This window comes from Salpingoeca rosetta (assembly GCF_000188695.1).
Source record: "Salpingoeca rosetta unplaced genomic scaffold supercont1.8, whole genome shotgun sequence".
Classification (NCBI taxonomy): domain Eukaryota; class Choanoflagellata; order Craspedida; family Salpingoecidae; genus Salpingoeca; species Salpingoeca rosetta.
In genome coordinates this window covers 521,938-537,506 of record NW_004754926.1, presented here as the reverse complement: position 1 = coordinate 537,506, position 15,569 = coordinate 521,938, and the positions used below count along the sequence as shown (strand labels likewise).

Sequence of the window (15,569 nt, the reverse complement as noted above, 5' to 3'; positions counted from 1 at the left end):
CGCTCGTTGTTACTCTGCTTCTTCAAGGGCCAGCCTGTCCAATACAGTGGTCACCATCTTGTTGGCCAGCGCTGACGATACACTCTCTGTGTCGTCGCCATCAGCACCCAATCCTCGTCTGCTCCTCGCTCGCCACAGCAACACATCACCGTCCCCACCATCGCTACCAGTGGCGCTTGCGTTTGTGCTGCTGTGCTGCTGCTGCACGTGCCCAACGCTGCTGTGCTCCTGTGTGTGTACTGTTGACTTGCTTGCTGTTGTTGGTAGCGGGCGTTCGTCCTCTTGCCACGCAAACGGGTTCGACATTGCAACGTCGCCGTCGTCGCTCTGTGTGTGTGTGTGTGTGTGTGTGTGTGTGTGTGTGTGTGTGTGTGTGTGTGTGTGTGTGTGTGTGTGTGTGTGTATGGGCGCATGCTGCGTGTTTGGCATGAAAACAAGGAACAAGTGACACGCAAATTGTGACCCACGCATCCATGCACGTACCGGTTGTGGTTCTGGTTCTGGGGATGTGTGCTCGATCTCAGGGTTGGTCATGAAAGCTGTGGCGCCACCATGGCGATGAAAATGTGGTCATAAGCAAGATATATCATCACACACTCACACGTCACCGACAGACGGACAGACACACACACACACACACACACAGAGCCACACAGACACACACAGACACACACAGACACACACTGCCAGGCAGACAGACAGACACGCACGCGCATACCCGGATCTGCGATGAGCGAGGCTGTTCTAGCACGCAGGAACGCTTTGATGGCATGAACACCTGGAAGTGCATACATCCGCAGTCACGTCCACACAGTTGACGACATCAGCACGTGTGCAACGAACCCCCCCCCCCATACATACATGCACACACGCACACACACACACACACACACACACACACACACACACACACACACATACACACACAAGCGAAAGTGCTACCTTGGTGTGTGATGTCGTCGGGGGGAAAGAAGAGTGGATTGCCGGCAATGTTGAGACCACACAGCGTTTGGATATCACCCAATTCTGTGGGCAATGCCGTGATGCGATTGTTGCCGAGCAGCAGTGTGCGCAGCCGCTGGGCTTCTCTTTAGGTGGGGGTGGCGGTGGAAGTGGTGGTGTGGTGGTTATAGGTGAGGGCGTGACGACGGAGCGTGACGATCGAGCGTGAGCGTGGGCACGGAAGAAGCGAAGGGTAAGATGGCGCAGAGTGTGCAAGTGTGGTGGAGTAGCACTTCCAGTGATGACATGCAATGCATGTTTCACGGCAACCAACCTCGTGCCCTTTGGCAAGGCCACGATTCTATTATTCCTCAGGTCAAGGTATCTTCACATGCGTGGTTGTGGTTGTGGTTGTGTGTGGATGGTAGAAAGCGTGAGCAGATTAGCATGGAGGATCAGCTAAATCCATCGCAAGCACAACACAAAGAGCCACAACACACAGACACGCACACATGCATGGAGAGCCTACGTGAGATCTGGAAGGCCGTGGAAGAGATGGTCTGGTAGGGTTTCGAGATCGTTGTCGTTGAGATACAGCGCACGCAAGTGCGTCAGCCTGAACACTTCCTCTGGAAACGCTGGCAGGCCCATCTCGGAGAGATCAAGGAACTGGGTGGACTGAGGCAACTGGTGTCACCACCAACAGCCATCAAACAAAGCATATCAGCAACAGCAACGTGGTGAGCGCACCGCAAGCGAGGCAGCACCAGCAGAAGCAGAACCACAAGCAGAACAAGAGTCGTTGGCAGGGTTGTGGGGAAAAGAAAAACAGTGGCCCTGCTGGGTCACCTGTGCAATCCGTTGCTGCGCGAGCTCCAGTGGTGTCAGCTCCTCCTCCGCTGCACTTGACACGCCGCGCGAGCGAGCGTGCTTCCCACTCTGAACAGCCGTCATCACACCTCACACCACACGCACCACGATGACAAACTGCAGGCGAGGCAGGGCAAGCAAGGGCTTCTTGGTGGTTCGTTTGTTGTTGTTGGCTGTGTTGCGAAGCGCAGTCGGTTTTATGAACATCTTGCACCAATCGTCCACAAGGGCGACAGAGGATATGGAGAGAGACACACAGACACACAGACACACAGACACACACAGACACAGACACACAGACACAGACACACAGCACAGACACACAGACACACACACAGCACAGACAGACACACACACACACACACACAGAGAGAGAGACGCACACAGACAGGCACACTATGCGTTCTTTGAAGCGGCGAGGGCGGAGAGGAGGTCGCTGCGGCGAATCTCAAGGCCGCCAGAGCGGGCATGGTCCGACGAAATGTACATCTGCTCAATGAACTTGTCTGCAGTGATGGCGATGGCGATGGCAATGGTGTTGGTGTGATGAGCAACCACAAGGTGCAGCAGAGGCAATGGAACGCACACATGCACGCATGCGCAGGGGCGAAACGGGGAAAGGCACATGCATTGGCAGACACGACCACGTGTGCAAGCACATGCGCAGACAACACTGGGTGCATGCACACACGCAAGTGCTTACCGCGTGCTCCCAGGTTGTGTTCAAGGACATTCTCTGTGAGGGCAAGGAGGTTTTCTTGCAGGACATCCATGGACTGGTCAGCCTGAAACCAAGAGCAGACAGAAGCGGGTGCCACAACACGTGAATTGTTTGGTGGCATGATGCACACGACACTCGCGTACAGCGCCACGATGTGCCGTCAAGCCATGTGCAGGGCTTTCTCTCACAGCTCCGTTCATGGTTCCCCTCCTGTCTTACTCCTCTCTCCCTCCTCCTGTCATTTCCACCTTGCCGAAGCCAATGTTGACGTTGCCGTGTGCGTCTGTGCGATACAGCATGCCACGCGAGAACCGCAGCACCGCCTCCTTCACGTTCTCCACAATCGTCCCTGCAGAGATGGACGAGTACCAGCGTATGGACACGGGTGAGCATCATTCAGAGTTAACAGTACGAGTGAGAGAGTGCACGTGTGAATGTGTGCATGTGAGTAAGTGAGTGTGAGTGAGTGAGTGTGTTTGTTTGTTTGTTTGTTTGTTTGTTTGTTTGTTTGTTTGTTTGTTTGTTTGTTTGTTTGTTTGTTTGTTTGTTTGTTGTGTGTTTGAATTTGGGTCATGTTTCGCTCGTACTGACGACAATCAGCCCAAGCGGGCATGGCGTGAGTGCACTTCATTGAATGCACAGCACAGCTTGCATCTCACCGTTCTTGGCTGAGGGCATGCGCTGTCGAAGCGAGCGGCCGGCAGCGCGGATATCACGCATCACATCGGCTGTGGCGAGCGCGACGTCAAAGTCAATGTCGCCGTCAACAACTTGCTCCATCAGGTCCGTGAGACCAGCGGCTGTGGCGCCGGCCTCCAGCGCATCGTCAATGTCCTTGCCCTGTGCATACCAGCATGCATGGAGATGGCATTGAATCGCATGAGAGGGGATGCTGAATGCAAGAGGCACACGTGTGTGCACATGGAACTGGACTGCAGTTGCGTCCACGAATGCACACGCAGTGCATACAGAGCACACTACACAGAAGAAACATGGAAGGGACGTTCACACACATCGACACACAGAGACAGACAGGCACACACACACACACACACACACACACACACAGACACACACACACACACAGACACACACACACACACACACGCAGGATGACTGACGCGGGCAAAGACGATGACTTTCTGCGCGGGTTTGAAGAGGTGGGGAAGGATCACCATGCCACGGATAGGGTCTCTGGGGCGGCCCTTCTTTTTCTAGTGTGACGGAACCAATGCCACAGGGAAAGCGTGTGAGGACACGACGCACAGAGCACCGCGCTTTCACATGGGGGAAACCGAGCGATGCCACCACGGCAGAGACAGGTGCACTGAACTCTTGCACGCAACGTGCGATTCTATGCTTACCGTCTTATCGTGCATAGATACTTTGATGTGTGCACGCAGCGTCTCGTTGGAGATGGAGTACGCCCTTGCTGTGCGAATGGCAAGCATGTGGTTGATGGGCTCAACAGAATACCGCTGAACAAACCTGCGCCGCCGTTTTCAGCCGTTTGCACCCGGGCGTGAGCGAGTGAACCATGGGGGAGGACAGAGAGCAGGTTGGGTGCGCTCACACACCTCACTCGAATTGCGCACCACACACACACACACACATACACACACGCACACACCCACACACACACACGCACCCACAAGCTCACACACACACACACACACCACACACCACACACACACACACACACACACACACACACACACACAAGCTCACAAGCTCACAAGCTCACAAGCTCACAACCCACAACCCACAACCCACAACCCACAACCCACAACCCACGTGTGAGCTTACCTGACAGGGGGGACATCATTGGGAACAACAAATCCTGTGGTGTTGGTGGACGCTGGTGGATTGGCTTGGCTTGCCGCACCTTCGTTCTGCTGCTCGCTCTCTGTTGCTGGCGGGGGTGGCGGCACCGCCGTTGTGTCTGATGATGAAGTCGCAGATGTGGTGGTGGTCGTAGTGGTGTTGAACCGGAGAGAGCGCCCCGTTCGTGCAAGCACGGCTGCCCTGCTGCCGCTGCCAGTGCAACGCAGCGACCGCCACAGTGCTCTGCTCGCCATCATCACGCACAACTTTTGTCTCGTGGTTGTGGAAAATTGCCCATGCAGTTCATGAAACGGCAGTCAAGGGCGTGCTTGTGCTTGCCTTGCATCCATAGCCGCTTCTTCCATAGTTCCATCAGTCCATCCTTTCCAGCTTTCCATCTGCCTGCCATCCTTAGATCCTTCCCTCCCTCCTTCCATCCATCCCCTGCCTCTGCAGTGTATCCCTGCATCCCTCCCTCTCCTTCACTTTCATTCATGCTGTGATGCGGGAGAAGATAAGACATGGAAGACGGCAGACAAGCAAACGAAGCAAAGCCACTTCCCGAGGCATGATGACACGACACGACAACTCAGAGTCAAAGAGAGAGAGAGAAGGACAGACAATGCAACAACCACGGAGAGCTCTGAGAGCTGGAACGTGATGTGATGTGAGGATGTGAGACGTGACTTATGACATGCCGCAAACAACCATGGTAAACGAAAGCAACGAGAGAAGAGAAGAATCGAAGGGTAGCAGCCAATCCAAACCCCCAAAACCTCAACACCACAGAACTGAACGAGGAAACAGCTGGCACAAGAAGACAACACCGACAAGACAGGGCACAGAAGAGAGCGGGACAAAAGGAAGACGACACAGCACAGAGCACAAGCACAAAGCACAAGCACAAAGCACAAGCAAATGTGTAATCCCTGGCTCCCTGGACAGAAGATGATGGAGGCTCCTCCGCAACCCCAGAACCCCAGTCAAGGGGGACGATGGAACATGGCAGCACGACGCTCTCCAAGACACCAGCCATCCCCTTCCTCAGAGCTCGTCAAGGAACGGCTTCATCTCGCGCTTGCAGAATGCGGCAAACTTGGTGGGCGGCGTGCCAAGCACCTCCTCCACATCCGACTTGATATCTTGGCCACTGCGGCAAGGGAGGGGAGTGGGTCAAGTGATGAAGTGATGACAATGGTGAAGGGCAAAGCAAAAGAACAGAGGAGAGCGATTAAACTGGCGTGAGCATAGTTGGGGACACAACATGAAGTTGGTGCTTTCAGGCTTTCAAATACACACACCCTAAGCCATACGACCACTTATTCCACACAATGCCAATTTGGCTGCCTGCTCATCATGCCTTCATGCGTGTTGCGGCTTACTTGTCCTCGCGGAAGTATGCAATGAGCTCCGTGTTGGCGTCAGCCAGCCACTCCGGCAGTCCAAGGGCCTGCAAGCATTGTAGACGAGGCACAAATCAATCATCGCATGGCAGTGGGTGAGTTGGGCTCGGTTGGGCCAGCAAAACACAACGAAGAACATAGGCTGCTCATATTCTCTTCACTACGTAGCTCGACGCCTTGGTGTAAATGTGTTTCGTGTGATAACAACGTACTGTGCTGGCACATGCTTACTCACCGCAAAGGCCATGGCCGCTGTGGGATCGTCGACTTCCTCGTACGTGCATGGATGCCCCGTGCTGCGGGTGATGGACGATGCCTGCAGGCAAACAACATGACACGCATACATGATGGAGCAGAGTCGTGAGAACGAGGCCATGGTGTCGTGTTTGGTCTGAACTTGTACATGTGTCAAAGGCGTGTGCAGGGCGCGCCTGCCAAGTCACACAAAGGATCTGGACAACAGGCTGGTTGGAGGCATCAGGTGTCATCACAGCGAAGAGCTGCGTGACGCACCAGTTGGTTGCCTTGCTGGTATTCGCCAATGAGGTTGTATGTCTTGTTGCCGTGTGGGGTGGGGTCGACCAGGATCTTGGCCCCAATCTGTCAGCCACGAACAGTGTGTGCGTGCATGCATGCATGCAACAATCGTGTGTAATGTCACATCACATTAGTGTTGCGTCAAAGACTTACAACGTTCAAATACGGCAGCGGCATTCTAGCAACAGCTACAGTGGCAGCAGCAGATCAAGAGAGCAAGCATGCCATGCACCTTGCCAACATCCTTGAGGTCAACGTGTGGCAGGTAACCCTCGTTCTTGCCAAGCGGGTAGTACAGCTGGCCCTCAGCAATGCCCGCCAGGCTGGCAAGCATGTTCTGCAGGGCAATGTGTGCGAAATGTAAGACGATACGTTCAAACGAGGAACGTGCAATTTGACAAAGCATGTTGAACACATTACACATGCATGCGCACACGAAAGCACGCACGCACATTACACATGCATGCGCACACGAAAGCACGCACGCACGCACACACTGTGTACGACACGATGGTGCGTACTTGGTAGAAGGGCGCACAGCGGAGGATGATCGGGGCAAGGGTCTGCTTGCCGGTGTCAAGCAGCTGGCGCTTCACGGGGGTGCCACGCATTTTCTGCCACAGGAAAAGTGCGTGTATGTGTGAGTGAGTGAGTGAGTGTGTGTGTGTGAGTGAGTGTGTGAGTGAGTGAGTGAGTGAGTGAGTGTGTGTGTGTGTGTGAGTGTGTGAGTGAGTGAGTGTGTGTGTGTGTGTGAGTGAGTGTGTGAGTGAGTGTGTGTGTGTGTGTGTGAGTGAGTGAGTGAGTGTGTGTGTGTGCGTGAGTGTGTGTGTGTGTGTGACCATAGCTCTCTATCACCACCACTGATGCCTGCATGCATGCAAAAAAAAAAAAGTGGCTCCTCCAGACGACACACCTCGCAGTAGGCCTCAATCTCGGCAAAGTGCTGCTGGTGAAGCGTGCCCCGCTTGTCTGTGCGGTCACGTGAGAGGGTGTGCACATGTGTGGGATGAGCCACAATCCAGGCATCAAATCCACAGGCTGTGCTTTCATCATCTTTCAATGCTGCGTGTAAGTTGGGCCAGGATGAGACCCCTCTCCCCTCCGCACACACGCACTGACGCACGGCGCCGGGTTGTCACCCACCTGCATCCAGCATGGACACGATGACGGGGAAGTCCACGCCGTACTCGATGCACGCGTCAACGAACCGCTTCGTCAAGTCCGCACGGTCTGAAACCACACGAAGGCAAAGCAGTGACCAGTTAGAGCAGTGAAGACAGTCAGAAGCTCACCACACCAGCGGGGTAAAAGGAACGAAGAGTGCAGCACAAAACAGCAGTGAAGGTGGTAGAGCAATGCACACAGGCGCCCACAGGCACACGCGAACAGTGTAGGAAGAGACAAGGCAGCGGCCATGGCAATCAAGACGCCACCTTGTGTTGTTGGGGTGCTCCAGAAGCACACGTTCACGTCATCCGCAAACACCGCCTTCAGAAGCGCAGGCTGCGTGATGTCTGCGTTGATGACCTGCATGTGCAAGGAACAATTATGCCCAGTGAACACAAAACAAGTAGTTGCAAGCACAGCATCAAAACAAAACAAAACAGTTGAAAGCACAAGATACAGACACAGACAGACATAGACGCAGACACAGTCACGCACACAGACACACGGACACAACAATAACAACAATAACAACAACAATACCAACAACAATAACAACAACCCCTACCCCCAAACACACACACACACACACAGATACACAAAGACGTTGAGAGGCTTGGCACCTCGATAGGAAGGCCCTGCAGGTGCTTGGCGTTTGCCTTCTTGCGGACCACGCAGCGAATGCGAACATCATCCGCATAGTTGGCTGCCAGTTCCCGCACAACAGCGGTGCCTGTACAACCAACACAGCTCGAGCTCAGTGAGACAGGGGCGACGAGCAAAACAAGCACCAAGGCGCCAATGTGCTGCAGTCTACATTTGCTTGCTTGCAGGCAGGCACTCCCGCAAGCCAACAAGCAATGCAAGCAAATGCAATGCAATGCAAGAAGCTGTACAGTGAGAGCACCGCAACACAACACAACAAGGACACGACGCAACTTCCATTCATGTGTCAACTTGCCTGTGTTTGAGTTGGCCGTGAACACGACGACGACGGGCTTATCAGCCATGGTTGATGGTGGTGGTGGTGGCGAGAAGGGGCGAGAGGTGGCTGGGGCGTGGCTTCTTCTTGTTGTTCTGGAAAGTGGAAATGGACCATTTAAAGGCCAAACACAATCCAAGGCGACCTACAAACAGGACATCGAGGATGGCAACAAGAAACGGCAACAAGGACAACCAAGAGCAAAGCAGCAGCAGCAGCAGTGCTGCTGCTGCAGCGACCAGCCGTGGCAGGAACGCTGTCGCTGGTGATGCTGGTGATGCTGGTGGTGATGACGGACAGGGGGACGTGGCGTTGCTGGCGGGTGTGATTGGTCAGCTGCAGCAGAGCATTGACGCAATGGTGGCTGCGCTTGGGCCCGCGCCTGTTCGCAGCCTGATGCTGCCGTCCACTGCTGCTTCCGATCTCAAGCCCGAACACATCATCGCCCAAGTCAGCCACCCCTTTGCCAGTCCACAACACCAAGGTAGGCCCTGGGTGCGCGCACAAAAGCACAAACAGCGGGATCAGCAAGTGGGAGTGCAAGAGTCGAAGCGCGTCAAGAGGAAAAGAAGAGGGCTGTGTGTGTTTGTTGTGTGTGTTGCGTGTGTGTGTGTGTTGTGTGCTTGATGCGTGTTTGGTGTGTGCTTGTGTCGAGCAGATCTGCGTGTCTGGTGCGTGTTTACGTGTGGTTGCTACATGCTCCATATTGATCTTGGTCGATTCGGTGTTGCGTGACGCACAGCCATCGCTCGCAGCACGTGCCTGCAACTGCTCTTGGATCGCCTCCACACCTTTGCCTACTTCACGCTGACCGACTGCAAACAACGGTGTGATACCCACGAACGTGTGTGTGTGTGTGTGGGGGGGGGGAAGAACATGGTGATGGCTTATGATGCATGTACGGCTAGCTGCGACAAAACATCTACAATCTGGGACGGTTTTGTCCTCTGCCTCAATTGCTTTGCACTCCGCGTGTGGCACATTATTGACAGGATTCAAGGTGCCGTGGAACAGCATGGTTCACTGGTGTCGCCTCCAGCGTGCACTGTACCCCGGAGTGGCTTGAAGCTGACAAACAGCGCTCTCTGGGAGCTGCGGCAGTTCTGTCTTGCCTTGACAGAGTTTGTGACAAAGCTGCTCGCAACGCAGGTGAGAGATGCACTTGAATTGTCGCTAACACCGCCATGGGTCGTCTATCTTCCTCGCTCTATGACGCTGGAAGGTGCTCCTGGTATCCATGGTACACACACACACACACACACACACACACACAACGCACATAAACACAACATATTTAGTCGGAGCTGCAGGTGCAAGCGGGTGAGCTGGCCCTGGCGCGGGAATCAAAGCAAGAAGAAGTGAAGATGATGCAGCACATCTTGGCAAACACCAACCCGGCAACAGGTACACACACACACACACACACACACACACACACACACACACTCACACACACACACACACTCACACACACACACACACACACACACACACACATGTGTGCCTGCGAAAGCAGCCGAACCGGCGCCCTATATTACGTCGCAGCACGGCACGTTCGTGTGTGACATGCACGTGTGCGCACGAATGCCCACGCCGTGCACCCATGTCCGTTGTCTCATGGCGGCCGGGGGGGATGGTGTTTTGTTTCACCGTCATGTTTCTTGCAGGTGCACCTGCGTCGTCGGCGGAAGCAAACGCCAAACACAAACAGACGTGGGAATCGCTCTTCGACAAAGTACAGCATGTTTGCCACTCCCTGTGTCCTTCTTGACAAGCAGCTGCAGCAAGCAAGCTCGACTTAATGCGCATGCTGCACCCATACACGCACGCACGCACACACGCACGCACACACACAATTGCTGCAGATTTCGTTGGCAGCCGAGCACCGGGCGCGAGCGCTTGACGCAAACGAAACGTCCTCGTCATCATCATCAGGGAATGCGAAACACGTTGGAGTGCAGACACATGCGCGCGAGTTCGATGCAGAGACGGGAGAGGAGGTCGACGTGATGGACCAGGCAGCATCAGGTGTGTGGTGGGGTGATAGTGTGATCATCGTTGCTTTCAATGATTCGGTGGATGGTCTGTTGTTAGTGCAGCTGTAACGTGTTCCCAGCACTGGTGTTTGCCGGTTTCTCTCAACATGACAGCTCACTGCTTCCTCAACACACCACCGCCAACAACACGCAACAAACAAACCAATGAACCTCAGCGCCACCTCTCGCTGTGACGATTATGGAAGATGCTGTGCACAATCTCCTGAATGACGCGCTTACACTCGACATTGAGGTACGCACACGCCGCTCGCTTCACGTGCATGCAGCCGTGTTGTCATGGATTGTGTGTGTATGTGTGCGTGTGTGTGTGGTTTGACATCCGTTTGCGCTCACGCGTCAACACGTCTGTGCACCTTCACCAGAGCGTGTTGCCGCCCGAAACGCTGCGGATCTTTCGCTCGCGTCTTGCATCACTACCACCAGTCAGCACCCGCGCAACGCACGCCACCCTGGCCTTCATTGCCTCTCTACTTAAGGTGCGAACATGTGTGCATTTGCGTGTGTATGCGCAGTGCATATGCGTGCGCGTGCGTGGGTTGTCACCACCTCAGCCACAACCACAATTTCACACACACACACATGCACACACTCACACATATGCATCTTGGTTCGCGTGTGTTTTGCAGGGATGTCGGGCTGCGTTTGATGATTTGAACGCAAAGACGGTGCGCGCATACAAGGAACGTGATGCAGCCGTTCACCACGCAAACCAAACAGACAAACTTGTCAAGGTACCCTGCGCCGCTTTGTGTGTGTTTGTGTGTGTGTGTGTGTGTGTGTGTGTGTTGTGTGTGTGTGTGTGTGTGCGTGTGCGTGCGTGTGCGTGTGTGTGTGTCTGTCTCTGTCTCTCTGTACATGTGTGTATGCGTGGTCACTGCATACCAGCAGCAGGGAAGCATCCTTGACACCATGTGTCGGCTGCGCTGCCTTGCTGACTCGCGTGCACAGGACACGGAGGTTCGACTGCAGAGCGAGTACGAGAAGAGGATGGACGCTGCTCGCGCACAGGCAACCGCAGATCGGCACAAAACCATCGAGGAGTACACCCAGAAGCTTGAGGTGTGGATTCGCGGTGTGTGCGTGCACTGTGTACGTGTGGATGTGTGTGGATATGTGTGTGTGTGCGTGTGTGTGTGTACGTGTGCGCGTGTACGGAGACATGACATGTGGCAATGTGCTCACAATTGTCTTCTGGATTCGGCGGTTTGCTTGTTTCCTCGCTTGGGTCGTGGATGATGATGATGATGATGATGATGATGATGATGATGATGATGATGATGATGATGATGACGATGTGTGTGTTTGTACGTTTACGTGTTTGTGTCTCAACAGGAAGCGGATGGCGCTGCTGCTTCGCTGAGGGAAACAATCACTTTTTTGGAGACCGAAGTGAATCGTCTCAAGGCCGAGTTCGTCATCACACACACACACACACACACACACACACACACACACACACACACACACACACACACACACACACACACACGCACGCACGCACACGAGCTGCCTCCTCACCTTGGTGTATCCGCGTGCTGATTGCAGGCTGTCGGATGCAAGAAAACAGGCGACAAAGATGTCAACGAAACTGCAAGCAAAGGTGCGATGTACTGCTGGTTTTACCACTTCCCTGGCTGTCACGCTGTCACGTCGGCATTTCGTGTCTCTCAAGATCAGCGCGTTGTGCCATCTCGGCCACACAGTCTGCGGACATGCTTGTTTTCACCTTGCGTGGTGCTGAACACTTGTCACCGGCGTCATCTGCGTGCGCTCACCAACATCGAACTTGCGTATGTATTTGTGTGTACATGTGCGCGTGTTGATGTTTAGGAGCACCTGTTGAATGAGATGCGAGAGGACATGCAGGAAGTGAACACATACAAGCATGATCTCCACCAGGCAAAACAGCAGGCAAAGTCGCTCGAAGAGCAGCTGTTTCAGCGCGATGAACAAGTTGCACTGCTGACACGACAACTCACCGATGCAACAACGGTGCGAGCATGTGTGTTTGCGTGGATGCAAGGTCGGCACGGGCATGCTAGTACGTCGTGTTGGTGCTCTGTCAAGTCGAGCGTGTCTATTTGCGACAGCTGTCGCACGCCACCCGACTCTTTGCTCTGTGGCCTTCAACTTGCCTGCTTGCGTGTGCGTGTGCGTGTGCTTGTGCGTGTGCGTGTGCGTGTGCGTGTGCGTGTGCGTGTGCGTGTGCGTGTGCGTGTTTTGCAGGCACGAGATGCAGCGGAAACAAAACGCGTACAGGACATCCAGTCCATGCAAGAGGAGCACGAGAATGAAGTCAATGCCCTCAACCAAGCGCACACAGGTATTGAAATGTAAAGGTGAACGTAACGCTTGCGTGGGTGCAATCACACGTACAAAGTGCTCATCGCGCGCACGTGCAGACCCCTTCTTGTCAGAACTACCGCAGCCCATATGCCCCGTGGTTCTGTATCATCGCCGTGTATGCATTGGCAATCTGTATTTCATGCGCACTGTCATCCACGGGAATTCACTGCAATTTGTGCACTGTGTGTGTGTGTGTGCACTTTGTGTGTGTGTGTGTGTGCACTGTGTGTGTGTGTGTCGTGTCCTTGGGGATAGATCGCCAGAGAAAGCTGACTGAGGAGGCGGCGAAAGCGTGGCAGGAACTGGAAACCAAGCAGGACAAGGTTTGATACATCATCACTCGCGCATCATTTGCCTTCTTGATTGCCGTGTTGTGTGTTGTGTGTTGTGTGTGTGTGTTTTTGTGTGTGTGGTTGGCACGTGCGCATGTGTGATCTTTTCTTGTTGCTGATGGCTCCTTCGTACTCGTACACAGGAGGAACAATTGCTGGCACACACGCGCGAATTGGAGGACAAAGTCGCCCAGCTCGAACAGCAGGTGTGTGTGTTTGGTTGTGCGTGATGCGACATGAATGCCCATAACTACCCGTCAAACCCTCCCGCCACACACACACACACACACACACACACACACACACACGCACACACACACACGCACGCACATACACATACGCACACACACACACACACGTACGCACAACGTGTGCAGCTGCAGTGTCGGGAAGAGGAGCAAGCGGCATCGCGGTTGGTGGCGGAGAAGCAGACGCAGCTGATGCGGGAGGCAGCGAAAGTGCCGGCGCTCCGACAGGCGAACATGCAATTGGAAGAACAGTTACAGCAATTACAGGAGCAGTTGCAGTCGTTGCACGAGAAGGCAGCGAGACGAACACCACCACCAAAACCACAATCGCCACCACAGCCAACACCGCAGCCAAAGAAGAAGGAAGAACCGTACAAGTGAGTGAATGAGTGAGTGTGCTTGTTGTTGAGTGAGATGTGTGTGTGTGTGTGATGTGTGTGTGTGTGTTCGCATGCTCGTGTGATGTGTGTGTGATATGTATGTGTGGCTGTTGTTGAGTACAATGTGGGCTCGTGTGTCTGTTTGATCTCTGCACCTGTTCATCTTCAGCTAATGTATACTGTTATCTCCATCACGGCTATGCATTGCACCCCTGACCAAGGGTGACGGAGCCAACGCCAATGTGGCTGGAGAACTTTGACACTGATGTCTCGTTTGAGGCGGACATGCGCTCTCCAATACCGCAGCAGAGCAGTCACCACAACCATCACCATCAAGCGCCCTCATTGAGTCGTCAACAGACACCAGCCAAAGACAGGTGACGCCGTTGCGTTGGGCCGTGGCGTTGTCAGTCTCGTCACATGTGTACACGTGTGCGCGTATGTGCTTGTTCTTATTCGCATGCGTTCATCCTGTGAAAGTTGTACACACACACACACACACACGCACACACACGCACACACACACACACACACGCACGCACACGCACACGCACACGCACACACACGCACACACATGCATACGCACACACGGCTCTGTACCTCACCCCGCCCCCTTTCAACTCCCCTCCCCTCCATCAACATGACAGCGCGCGTGTGCGTACTGCCGGGTCGTCGTCGTCGTCGTCGCGTCGCCCGCCGTCCCGTGAGCGGCCGGATCCCATTTCCTCCGAGGAGGCCTACATGCGCATCATGCGCAAGTACAAACAGGGCAGTGGTGGTGGTCGCAAGAAAGGCACATCGCCACGCAGCCGCCCATCGACAGAGATGAAGGGGCGAAAGCAGTCAGCACAGCCGCGTGCGCGTGCACAGGCAGGAGGACATGAGGCAGCACTGTCGCCATCACAGCGCAGTGGCGGCAGTGGTGGTGGTGGTGGTGACGGCCGGAGTGGTGACGGCCGGAGTGGCTTGGTGCCACGACCCCCGAGCTCACAGCGAGCGCGCGGCAGTGGCGTGCGATCCGAGGTGAGTTTGGTGTGTGTGTGTGTGTGTGTGTGTGTGTGTGTGTGTGTGTGTGTGTGTGTGTGTGTGTGTGTGTGTGTGTGTGTGTGTGTGTGTGTGTGTGTGTGTGTGTGCGTGCGTGTGTGTGTGCGTGCGTGTGTGTGTGTATGTGTGTGTGATGTATGTGTGTGTGGTGTGTGCGTGTGTGGTGTAAGTGTGTGTGTGTATGTGTGTGTGATGTATGTGTGTGTGGTGTGTGGTGTGTGTGAGTTCTTCGTTTGTGTGGATGACGGCGGATGCGATTTTGTCGCTGGCGTATGTTTGTGAGTGAATTGCTCTTGTCTCACAACACACCATCCTGTCGACTGCGTGGCCTTGGCGCAGGCTGGCCTGCTGTCGTCCAAGTTCGCTGGACGATACCTGCAGTGACGTGACACCACATCTCCGTTCTGCGAGTCGTGTTTCGCAATCGCTTTGCTCACGGCTGTCACAAGTGGCTTGCTTCACGCTGGTTTGTATCACAAGTCGTAACATGCTTTCATTCACTGTTGAAATTGCATGGCGATGTTTGTATGGGACACATGAACCACCAGGTGTTGCGCCAATGAAATGAACAAGAAGACAGAACAAAAGCATTCACCGCAAATGGAAGGAAGTTCAAGTAAGCACAAAAGCGTGTGTGTGTGGTGTGTGTGCGTGAGGTGTGTGTGTGTGTGTGTGTGTGTAGGCATGCAGGTGACGGTGGATGGGCGTATGAACACAGC

The 15,569-nt window shown here is 54.4% G+C and overlaps 4 protein-coding genes across 4 annotated transcripts; 1 reads left to right on the top strand and 3 right to left on the bottom strand.

The window, feature by feature from the left end:
• Positions 1–9: 9 nt before the first annotated feature.
• Positions 10–1,896, bottom strand: PTSG_03585 (uncharacterized protein; the record flags this gene model as incomplete). Its single annotated transcript, XM_004995257.1, has 7 exons — positions 10–327; positions 484–539; positions 719–778; positions 943–1,088; positions 1,277–1,327; positions 1,472–1,629; positions 1,792–1,896. The coding sequence occupies 7 exons, from the start codon at positions 1,894–1,896 to the stop codon at positions 10–12; spliced, it is 894 nt and encodes a 297-aa protein (XP_004995314.1).
• An 84-nt stretch (positions 1,897–1,980) lies between these two features.
• Positions 1,981–4,651, bottom strand: PTSG_03584 (uncharacterized protein). Its single transcript, XM_004995256.1, has 7 exons — positions 4,340–4,651; positions 3,898–4,021; positions 3,655–3,747; positions 3,193–3,373; positions 2,782–2,882; positions 2,516–2,597; positions 1,981–2,318 (listed from the first exon to the last, which is right to left on the bottom strand). The coding sequence occupies exons 1-7, from the start codon at positions 4,612–4,614 to the stop codon at positions 2,209–2,211; spliced, it is 966 nt and encodes a 321-aa protein (XP_004995313.1). The 5' UTR covers positions 4,615–4,651; the 3' UTR covers positions 1,981–2,208.
• A 178-nt stretch (positions 4,652–4,829) lies between these two features.
• PTSG_12041 (uncharacterized protein) lies at positions 4,830–8,540 on the bottom strand. The gene is made up of 11 exons (XM_004995255.1): positions 8,423–8,540; positions 8,085–8,194; positions 7,731–7,824; positions 7,441–7,527; positions 7,211–7,266; positions 6,819–6,911; positions 6,530–6,634; positions 6,274–6,360; positions 5,996–6,076; positions 5,740–5,807; positions 4,830–5,507 (listed from the first exon to the last, which is right to left on the bottom strand). Exons 1-11 carry the CDS (start codon positions 8,469–8,471, stop codon positions 5,402–5,404), a joined length of 936 nt encoding a protein of 311 aa, XP_004995312.1. The 5' UTR covers positions 8,472–8,540; the 3' UTR covers positions 4,830–5,401.
• A 31-nt stretch (positions 8,541–8,571) lies between these two features.
• Positions 8,572–15,329, top strand: PTSG_12040 (uncharacterized protein). Its single transcript, XM_004995254.1, has 20 exons — positions 8,572–8,927; positions 9,186–9,270; positions 9,436–9,592; positions 9,742–9,847; positions 10,111–10,178; positions 10,309–10,471; positions 10,656–10,732; positions 10,863–10,976; positions 11,127–11,231; positions 11,449–11,559; positions 11,833–11,909; positions 12,046–12,100; positions 12,331–12,492; positions 12,727–12,823; positions 13,102–13,169; positions 13,322–13,384; positions 13,556–13,803; positions 14,028–14,183; positions 14,454–14,829; positions 15,190–15,329. The coding sequence occupies exons 1-20, from the start codon at positions 8,609–8,611 to the stop codon at positions 15,232–15,234; spliced, it is 2,652 nt and encodes an 883-aa protein (XP_004995311.1). The 5' UTR covers positions 8,572–8,608; the 3' UTR covers positions 15,235–15,329.
• The last annotated feature ends 240 nt before the right edge of the window (positions 15,330–15,569 follow it).